At 44.4% G+C, this 10,563-nt stretch overlaps 1 protein-coding gene across 4 annotated transcripts; it reads left to right on the top strand.

The window, feature by feature from the left end:
- The first annotated feature begins 1 nt into the window (after position 1).
- Positions 2 to 10,325, top strand: Mgme1 (mitochondrial genome maintenance exonuclease 1). Of its 4 annotated transcripts, none has more exons than NM_001289630.1 (5): positions 2 to 441; positions 1,013 to 1,582; positions 5,413 to 5,629; positions 8,092 to 8,224; positions 8,579 to 10,325. In NM_001289630.1, the coding sequence occupies exons 2-5, from the start codon at positions 1,078 to 1,080 to the stop codon at positions 8,738 to 8,740; spliced, it is 1,017 nt and encodes a 338-aa protein (NP_001276559.1). In that variant the 5' UTR covers positions 2 to 441; positions 1,013 to 1,077; the 3' UTR covers positions 8,741 to 10,325. The 4 variants fall into 4 exon arrangements, with proteins under 4 accessions (NP_001276559.1, NP_083260.1, NP_001276560.1 ...); NM_028984.5 differs by having other exon boundaries at positions 2 to 170; NM_001289631.1 differs by having other exon boundaries at positions 2 to 112.
- The last annotated feature ends 238 nt before the right edge of the window (positions 10,326 to 10,563 follow it).

Raw genomic sequence — 10,563 nt, forward strand, 5'->3', positions numbered from 1 at the left:
CCCGCGCTTCTGCTTCGGGGGCGTGGAGGGGATGGCGCCTCACAGGTGCGACGGGAACGCCGTAGTGCATGCTGGGGCCGCCTCGCTTTGGGAAAGCGCGGGACCGATGAAAGTACGGGTCCCGAGAGGGTTGTTTGCGGGCTGGGTGTTACAGCGTGGTGGCATCTCAGGTACAGCTAGAACCCTGCCGCTGACCGACCTTCTATTTAAATACTCTCTTCCCTATCCAAACTCGGGCACGAAGGGCCACGCTTGTCCTGTCGCAGCCATGGGAGACACCTGCAGAGATCATTTTCTGGAATTAACGTTGGATGGGCTGTGCAGACCCACTTGCGACATGTCCCGAGTCTGGACCACGAGGTCACAGTAGCACCCACTTTTTAAAGGGCGGCGTGAGGAATAGATGAGCGATGCCCATACAGAATATTTAGTAAGAGTTTGGTATGTAGATGTAGGTGTTTAACTGTTAATTAAGACTTGTGAATTTGTTGGGGGGGGGCAGATTGTAGTTGTTTTGTTTCTAGAGACAAAGCCAAGCTAACCCAAAATCTCAATTTCATACTGCCTCAGCCACCCAAGTAACTTAAGTTTCCTGGTCTATGCCTCCAGGCCTTGTCACATTCAGATTTAAGGTGTCATATCCGAAACGGCCAACACATTAACATTGAACAAAAGCCACTTACAATTTTCATGAATCTTACTTGGGAATGATTTTCTCTTTTTTTTTGGAAACGTCAAAAGTTTAGTGTATGCACTTTTAATGTTCTTGTGGGTTTTTTTGTTTTTGTTTTTTGGTTTTTTGAGTCAGGGTTTCTCTGTGTAGCCCTGGCTGTCCTGGAACTCACTTTGTAGACCAGGCTGGCCTCTAACTCAGAAATCCACCTGCCTCTGCCTCCCAAGTGCTGGGATCAAAGGCGTGCGCCACCACACCCGGCTCTTGTGTGATTTTCAATTTGATGGTTTTAATATAGAAAATGTCTTAAACCTAACACCACTTTTTTTTTTTTTTCAGATACGAACAGAACACACTTTTAAACTTTCCAGACTAGAGAAAAGTTAGAGGGGCGAAGTCTAAAAATGAAACTGCCTCTGACCTTCTGCAGGCTGCTTAGCAGGTTAAACAGATTTTCTGTAAAAGCAAGCCCTCCTGTGAGTTTCTCCACTTTCTCTTATTTGTGTAGCCAGAAGAAGAAAAACTCTTACGAAGCAGTAGACCAAGCGAAGTACTCTCGTTTAGTACGCTCTGTCTTGTCCAGAGGCCCGGCCCAGACTCCAGAGTCGTTGTTCAAGGAAGATGATGTACTGTATGGACCAGTGAGTAAGCATAAGGCTGCAGAGCCGGAGCCACAGGCCAGAGTCCCACAACACTGCTTTCCTATCTTCAATGAAGAGAGAACCGGGAAACCACACACAGATGCTTCTTCAAGCCCTTTGAAGATCCCTTTGCAAAGGAACTCGATACCCAGTGTGACCCGCATCCTTCAGCAGACCATGCCACCTGAACAGAGCTTCTTTTTGGAGAGGTGGAAAGAGCGGATGGTTCTGGAGCTGGGAGAAGACGGGTTTGCAGAATATACTTCAAGTAATTATCTTGCTTCTGGTTATGTGTGGTCACTGGTTTTTAGGAGATAGAGCATTCCTGTCAGAAGAATGGAGCTTAAAAAAAAATCTTACTGAGGAAGTACTTTCAAATAGCATTTCATGTCTGCTAATTTGCTTAATCTTCGTAGATACTATTAACTGTAGTTCACACTTAAAGAAATGGAAATAACAGAGATCAAATTATTTGACAAACTTGCATAATTTATAAACAACCTATCAATTCTTTTCCATCTCTTGACAAAAGTCTAGGGTTTTTTTGGTTGGTTGGTTGGTTTTTGGTTTTTCGAGACAGGGTTCTCTGTTTAGCCCTGGCTGACCTGGAACTCACTCTGTAGACCAGGCTGGCCTCGAACTCAGAAGTCCGTCTGCCTCTGTCTCCCAAGTGCTGAGATTACAGGTATGTGCCACCGCTGCCCTGCCAAAAGTCTAGTTTTTAAATAGTTTTTCTTGCTCAGAATGTAATGGTTACCCATTGTTCTACTAGTCAGTATCATTTGACTAGCCACAATCCAGAACTCCCAATCCCCGCTTATAGTTTGGTAAATTGAACTGATCAAATGTTCTTGGCTAGGAAATGGTTAAATAACCTTCAGCCTTCAACTCTCTTGTTTTTAAAAATGTGACCAGTTCTTAGAGAATCTGGTACAGTGTGTTTTGATCACATTGGCAGGCAGGCATCAGCTCCTGACTCATTAGACAAGTGAAGAGGATAGCGTCCTTAAAGCAGTCCTTTCTAGCCAGGTATAATGGCACACACACAGGTATAGTGTTTGAGTTCCAGCACTCAAGCAGATAGACAGATCTCTGGTGAGTCAGCCTGGTCTACGTAGAGCGTTCCAGGATAACCAGAGCTACATACTGAGACCCTGTCTCGAGAAAATCAAACAAAAAAGGGTAGATTAAAAAAAATAATAGACATGGTAGTTCATGCCTCTAGTTCCTGTACATAGGAGGCTCAGGTAAGGTCACATGTTCAGGCCAATCTGGGCTACATAAGGAGACCCTCGGAGTGGGGGAGGGGAAAGCAAACCATTGGCGTCAGAGAATGCTGGTCTCCTAAGGATTATATAAATGTCTTTGGTCAAAATTGGAGCTTATATAGATGTTCCTTAGCCTTTGCTTCCCCAAGAAACAAAGGTGACATATGAGGTGACATATGAGCACTTTTATTTTAAAATTATTGTCCTCCTTTCCGGGTATCTTAGGAAAAAAACACCGAAAAAGTATAAGCATTTAATTATGTAGGTGTGGATGTGGCAAAAGTGACCAAGGCTTTTTTTTATACCAGTGGTTTTCAACCTGTGGGTCATAACCCTTAAGGGTCCAACAGCCCTTTCGCAGGGTCTCCTAAGACCACTGGAGAACACAGATATTTACATTATGATTCATAACAGTTGCAAAGTTACAGTTATGAAGTAATGAAAATAATTTTATGGTTGGGGTCACTACAACATGAGGTGTATTAAATTATATGAAGGGGTTGCACTGTTAGGAAGGCTGAGAAGCACTCACAACTTCATATCATTCTTCAGATGGGAGGGGCAAGGATTGCATGCTGGATTGAGTGCCTTCCTAAGATGGGTAGTGACAACCACTCAACTAGTCTCTGCTCTCCTTTTCGGTTGTTTGTTTGCTTGCTTGTTTTTTGAGACAAGGTTTCCCTTTGTTGCCCTGGCTGTCCTGGAACTCTAGAAACCAGGATGGCCTCTAACTCAGAGATCTGCCTGCCTCTGATCCTGAGTACACGGGGTCCACAAATCTAGATGTTCGTAGTTACACATGTGAAGAATCTAGCCAGGAGAGGTCTGTAGCTGGGAATTAAACTGCATGGCAATGGGTGCAGTAATTTTTTTTATTATTTGATAGTGTTAGTGGTTAAACTCAGCCTTGTGTATGCTAGGCAAGTACTCTGCTACTTGGGTTCCTCCTGTTTTTAACAAGTTTGTCTTCTGATTCATTAAGTAGTCTGTAGGCTAACACGGCATCTCTTTAAATTTTAATTCCAGCAGGGTTAAATTTCTTTTAAGCCTTTCACATGCAGATAATTTCAGCAGGACTAAGAATACAGGAGTAGAACAGTTCCCCTCCTAACTTGAATTCCATGTAACCCAGAAGCAATTTTAATTTTTGCTAATGTAGAGCTGGTCTTTCAAGTCTTTGTAAATTTGACAAACATAATATGGTTTAACATTGCCCCATTTGGATGAGATGGTTTTCCTCTTTCCTGGGGGTTGGTCTGCAAGCCTGGGCTCCTGTATGTGTCCAGAATGCTCCCTGAGCTTAGCCTCGCTCTGCTAGGAGACTCGAGCCAGAGAGCTTGGGCTTTGGGGAAACTAACAGGACAGCCAAGGCTGCTGGAGGAGCCGCTGTCAGTATCTTGCTGAGTTATTTGAAAGCACCAAGGCCACTCCCTAGCCTAACACTGCTCTCTCTCCTTCAGCAGCGATCAAGTGACTGTGTTGCACTTTGATTGCGTATGTTTATGTTTCCTGTTCTTAACGTAAAAGAATGTAAGGAAGCCTCGGGAGATGGCTTTGTAGTTGGTTAAGCGAGTTCCTCACAGACATTGTTATTGCAGCCTGAGCAGGGCCCCAGTAAGGCCTCCATTCTCAGGAATGAACTCTCCCTCCAGCTTGGGTGGACACCAAGCATGACAACCTACCCCAAAACACTAAGAGTTGAGCCAGTTGAACTGGTCAGTCAGCCTGCCTCAAAGACCACTCCTCAGGAAGGTATAGTCACCTAACTACACAGAGAGATGAGAGAAATAATTATCCCCTTAATAAAATAATAATACTTTTCCTTCCCAGAAGCCCAAGGGCTACACGTATAATTGAGCAACATGAGGCTCTGTTAGGTCTGACACCTTTCTGAGTCCTTACTGAAGGCATACATTTCCTTTTTTTTTTTTTTTTTTTTTTTTTGGAGGGGGGGGGACAACGACTCTGACCATAGCCTATGTATGTTTTTGTTTTTCTGGTACTTTTGATTTTTTTTTACTCTGGCATGTGGCTGCTTGTCAAACCTTCATGGCTCTCTCAGAAAGGAATGTCTTTGTGCCTCTTCCTCCTCATTTCCCTCCTCTAGACAGCTGCCAAGATTTATAGCTTGTGTACTGGAGAGATGCTCGGTGGTTTAGAGCATTTGTTGCTGTTCCAGAGGACCCAGGTTGGATTCCCAGTACCCGTGGGGCTCACAACCATCTTTACTCCAGTCCCAGGAGCTCTGATGTCATCTTCCGGTCTACTTGGGCAACAGGCACACACATGTGGTACACACAGATATACATTTAGACAAAATACACATTTTTTTAAAAAATTACAACCTTCCTGTCCTATGCTTTTTCTTCTAAACTTTCAAAAAGAATGTTTTTAAAGATAAGCTAGGATGTGGTAGTGTATGCTTTAATCCCAGCACTCAGGAAGCAAAGTTCTCTGTAAGTTCAAAAGCAGCCTAACCTACGTAATTCTAAAACAGCCAGAACTACATAATGAGAGCCATCTCAAAAAAAATTGCATTATTGAGTTTCACAGGAAACTGAATATAGCTGGGCATAGTTGTACTTACCAGCACATGAGACTGAAGAAAGAGAATCTCATGTTCAAGGCCAGCCTATAACACAAACAAGACCCTGCCTACAAATTCAAAAAAAGGGTGAAATTTTGTATCTAAGGGTTTTCCATTTAAAGATAATTTTTGTATAATTTAAATTATTTCTATTATATGATTTATATAGCATTTCATTTTAAATCCTGCTTTGGTTTGGTTTTGGTTAGCTCTGTTTTTATTTTTTTCTCCATTTCTTTTTAGATGTGTTTTTACAAGGCAAACAGTTCCATAAAGCCTTGGAAAGCATACTGTCACCCCAGGAGAACCTAACAGGGGGAGAAGAGCACCCCCAGTGTGGCTACATCGAAAGCATCCAGCATATTCTGACAGAAATCAGTGGTGTGCAAGCTCTGGAGAGTGCCGTCCAGCATGAGGCCTTGAAGTATGTAGGGCTGCTGGACTGTGTGGCTGAGTACCGGTAAGTAACCAGGTACATACCCGTGCCTCCTTCAGTCACTGTGGGTGAATGGGTGGGCCAGGATTGTCTATGGGGCTGCTGTCTCTTAACTCCTACTTCAAGATGTGCTTAAGGAATTGTGGCCTTAGCCGGGCATGGTGGCGCATGCCTTTAATCCCAGAACTCGGGAGGCAGAGGCAAGCAGATTTCTGAGTTAGAGGCCAGCCTGGTCTACAGAGTGAGTTCCAGGACAGCCAGGGTTATACAGAGAAACCCTGTCTCGGAAAAAAAAAAAAACAAAAACAAAAAAAGGAATTGTGGCCTCCATCTTTTTAAGGTAAAAAGGGGAGAGCAGGGCAGGAGGTAGGAGAGGCATGAGGCATACCGAGGAAAGCCACCTCCTCTGTGCCAATAGGAAAATCAAACTGGTCAGGGGTATGGCTTATCCTCCAGCCTGTCCCAGGCCCCAATGTGGCTCCTGAACGCTCTTCTCTATTTCCTCTTTAACCACTGTTGTGTTCTTCTGGCTTTCTTCTCCCCCTCCCCCATGCTTTTTTTCCTGTTTTCCCAAAGATTGTACAGTGATCTGTTGGCCCTGAACATCAACTCTCTTCCTGGCTTCCAGGCAGTGGCTGATATGATAAGGACTCTGAACCAGCTAAAACTTCCTATCGCTTCTAAGTTGCTGCTGTTACTGTTTTTCCTAGTCATTGCAGATTCCAAGAGTTGCTGTCATCTGCAGATACTCCATTCCAAATACACCATGAGAGCAATACCAGGATACGAGGGAAAGAGTGTGGAATCTGGGTGACGGTTGAACCTCTGCCTACGTAGTAAGGTTTTAGAGACAACAGTCGCACTGTGTAGCTCTGGCTGTCCTGGAACTCACTACATAGACCAGTCTAGCCTAGAATTTCCAGAGATCCACCTGCCTCTGCCTCCCAAGTGCTGGGACTAAAGGCGTGCGCCCACATGCCCAGCTTCTGAACTTAACTTTTATGGATGCCCATGGATCTGACGTCATTTCTGACCCTGACTTTGTTTACTTAGCATACTCTTTTATTAATCCATGTTGTTCCAAGTAACAGAACTGCCCTCTTTGTTTCTAATTATTTATTTATTTATTAGTTGGTTTTTTTTTTTTTTTTTTAATGGGGTCTCACTACGTAGCCTGGACTAGCCTAGAACTCAACATGTGTATCAGGCTAACCTCAAAGTTATGGAGATATGCTAGCTTCTGCCTCTTCGAGTGTCTGGGTTAAAGGCTTGCACCACCAAACCTGGCCCCACATTCTGATCTTCTAAATATGTATAGTTAGTAGGTATAGTATCACACCAGAATGGATCGAGTGAGGAAGTATCTGTCTATATAGGAACTTTTAGGCAAGGGTCCAGGTTTTCTTACTTCTATGTTTGCATATCACAGGTTCCTACTGATTGAACTCAGCTTTTATGGTGAAGTGCCATAACATGTATCAATCTATAATGAGTTCTTTACTACTGATACATTCTGCTTCCAAAAAATTAACCAAAAACATGTGAGGTGTAATATCAGTTGCTGTTAGTGGTTAAAGGAGTCACAAGGAATAAAGAGAATTATTATTTTAACCAAAAATGTGCTTCCTACTCCTCCTGAATAGCTTCCTGTGTAATAGGATTCTCTGTTGCTGAGCCATGCCCAGTCCCATCTATCCTGGCTTTTCTCTGAAGGCAAGAAGTCACTCTGTAGCACAGGCTGGCTTTGAGCTCATGGTTATTCTCCTGCCTCAACATCATAGCTGTTAGAATTATAGGCATGAAGACCACGCCTGTCATGCTTTTCTAATCCTAAGAAGTAAAGCCTGCTTTGGAAAGTAGAGGATAAAAGCAACAGTCTTCGAGGAACCAAAACCAAAGAACTTAACACAGGAATTAACTTAGTAGTTTTTCTGTTTTATAGGATTTTAAATTACATACATGCATAATCTACCTATTTATTTATTTGTTTGTTTGTTTTGTTTTTTTTAGATTTATTTATAGGTTATATGTAAGTACACTGTAGCTGTCTTCAGACACTCCAGAAGAAGGAATCAGATCTCGTTACGGATGGTTGTGAGCCACCATGTGGTTGCTGGGATTTGAACTCCGGACCTTCAGAAGAGCAGTCGGGTGCTCTTACCCACTGAGCCATCTCACCAGCCCCTTGTTTGTTTGTTTATGTGTTTATTTGGAGTGTGTGAGTGTGTGTGTGTGTGTGTGTGTGTGTGTGTGTGTGTGTGTTTGTGTGTGTACATGTACATATGTGTAGGTTCTCACACCACAGTTTGCAAGTCGAGATTGGAGCACAACCTCGGGAGTTTGCTCTCCTACCGTTTGAGTCCCAGGCACTGTGCTTGGGTCTGTGGGCTTGCCAGCAGGGCGCCTTTACCCATTGAGCCATCTTGGTGGCCTGAGTTTTCAGTTTGAACTGCTACTTACAAAGAATTCCTCTGGATTCTCCTTAGGGGCAAGCTGTGTGTGATTGATTGGAAGACATCAGAAAAACCAAAACCTTTAATTCGAAATACATATGACAACCCGCTGCAAGTTGTGGCGTACATGGGTGCCGTAAACCATGATGCCCACTACAGTTTTCAGGTCAGAACATGAGCTCCTGCGTGATAAGCTGGTTGTGGTGGTTTGGGTTTTACTCGTACTTAAAGCACTGCTTACTGCTGTTCAGCGTTCTCTAACTACAGCGCACTCTCCTCCCCTCCTGGGCTACTGCTGCTGTTTGGTTGGTTTGGGTTTTTGCCTTGCTTTGCTGCTTCGTGAGCACGGTCCATTCTTCAGGGTCTGTCGGCCATCTTTGTGCTCTCCTGTGTCCTGGTGCAGTCTTTAACCGGCCCATCTTAGCAGTGGGTTTGGAGATACTCCTATAGCATGCTTAGCACTGGCTAATTTGCCCTGGCACGAGAGGAAGTGCTGAAGCTGCACTGTGTTTCTCTGTAGGTTCAGTGTGGATTAATTGTGGTGGCCTATAAGGATGGGTCCCCTGCGCACCCTCACTTCATGGATGAAGAGCTCTGTTCCAAGTATTGGGCCAAGTGGCTTCTCCGACTAGAAGAATATACAGAAAAGCAAAAGAACCTGAGCGCTCCAGAGCCAGCGTAGAGGCCCGGGATTGCTTGGCGATGCTGCGCGGCGATCTCTGTTTGGGAGATGCACTGCTGTCCACTGAGTTTCTAAAGAGGAATGCGGGGAACTGAGGGCTACATTAACACAAGCTGAAGGTGTGGTGGGTTGGGATGTACCCACCGAGAAGCCAGAGAGTCTGGAGGTCAGCGCCTGACTCACCAGCTGCACGACCTCTGGCTGTTTCTCACCTGAGAGGAGGACACTGGGATTGGCAGCTGCCCAGGGACTTCTGGGCTCCCTTGCAAACCTCTGTGTCCCTGGCAGGATGCCCAGTCTTTGAATTGAGATCAGAAGGCCAAATGAAGCATCATGTGCCACACATGTCCCTAGAGTTCTCAGGGATGGGAGGGGCCCTGCACCCTCAGGGTATACAGAGAGAGAGAGAGTGAGCAAGCAAGCACGTAGGCATCGCCACCACAGTTTCCTAGAAGGTGTTTTATACACTCTGTGTCATTAGGAAAAACTTATTTCAGCCTAAGGAAGCCTGGCTGCCTAGAGAGCTGGGGCAGGCAATACATCATTGGCTAGGTCCTTTTCCTTACCAGAGAAGCCCCAGCAGCAGGAAGCCTGAGTGTGGAAGTCACCGTCGCTAGGGTTTGGGTATCTATTTCTGGTGTCAGCAGGCCATGGACTACAAAAAATACTGTTGTGGAACTTGTTAACAAAGAGGAACAATGGTAAAACTTTTTTTCTGTGTTTGATAAGTAACAACAAAAAAAAAATCATTGGCTGTTCTTGGGAGACGGTTTTCTGTTTTATAAAGTAAATCTAGTAGCATTAAAATTATAAGTTACACAATCACATTTAGTTTTCATTAGTCTTAAAAAAAAATAAAAGATATTTAACTGATTCCTAGTCTTTCAGTGGACCAGAGTTCTGTTCCCAGTACCCATGTCTGGCAGCTCACATTGTCTATGAGGTCAGTTCCGGGGGACCCAGCACCTCTTCTGGCCTTTTGAGGACTCGTGCACAGACATACATCCACATGAATAGTGAGCTTTTTTTTCTGACTTCTCTCATCTTTATTTATTTTCTCACATGTTACACCCTAACCAGTTTCCCATCCCTCCTCTCCTCCCAGTTCCTCCCCCAGCCTCTCACCTCTTCTCTCCCCCTGGTTCACTCCTCCCCAGTTCCCCTTCAGAAAAGGGCAGGCCTCCCGGGGATATCAACCTAACATGTTATATCAAGTTGCAATAAGACTAGGCACCTCCCTCATATGAAGCAAGCCAGTAGGAGGAAAGGGGTCCCAAAAGCAGGCAAAAGAGTCAGAGACAGCCCCTGCTCCCACTGTTAGGGGTCCCACAAGAGGACCAAGTTACCCAGTCCTAACACAGATGCAGGGACTTAGGTCAAACCGGTTCACGCTGCCTGACTGCCGGTTCTGTCTCACTGAGCCCCTATGAGTCCTGCCTGGTTAGTTGATTCTCTGGGCTTTTTTGTGGTGTTCATGACCCCTATGGCTCCTACAATACTCTCTCCTGCCTCTTCTACAGTATTCTCTGAGCAAAAATGAGCTTATTTAAAAGAAAAGGTAATAAAGCATTTTATTTGTTTTTGTTTAAAGGTGTATTTATAGGGTGATTTCATAGACCTGAAAATTGTTTGGACTTTATCATCATTTGTTTATATATTTCCTGCAGTCCTGGGAATCAAACCCTTGGCACATGCGTTGAGTCTAATCATTGCACTTGGACTTTAAGTCTGAAATTTTACCACTGGCCCAGGAGTTTACTGAGCTCTAAAAATGCGCCAAAGAAGGTGTCCTAGGTGAACTCAACCATAGTTACCTGACAAAG

This window comes from Mus musculus, chromosome 2 (genome assembly GCF_000001635.26).
Source record: "Mus musculus strain C57BL/6J chromosome 2, GRCm38.p6 C57BL/6J".
Classification (NCBI taxonomy): domain Eukaryota; kingdom Metazoa; phylum Chordata; class Mammalia; order Rodentia; family Muridae; genus Mus; species Mus musculus.

Coding starts and splice junctions, on each gene's coding strand:
- Mgme1 (NM_001289630.1), top strand. CDS start 1,078: ATGAAACTGCCTCTGACCTTCTGCAGGCTGCTTAGCAGGTTAAACAGA. Junction 1,583..5,412: donor GTTTGCAGAATATACTTCAA/GTAATTATCTTG, acceptor ATTTCTTTTTAG/ATGTGTTTTTACAAGGCAAA. Junction 5,630..8,091: donor GACTGTGTGGCTGAGTACCG/GTAAGTAACCAG, acceptor GATTCTCCTTAG/GGGCAAGCTGTGTGTGATTG.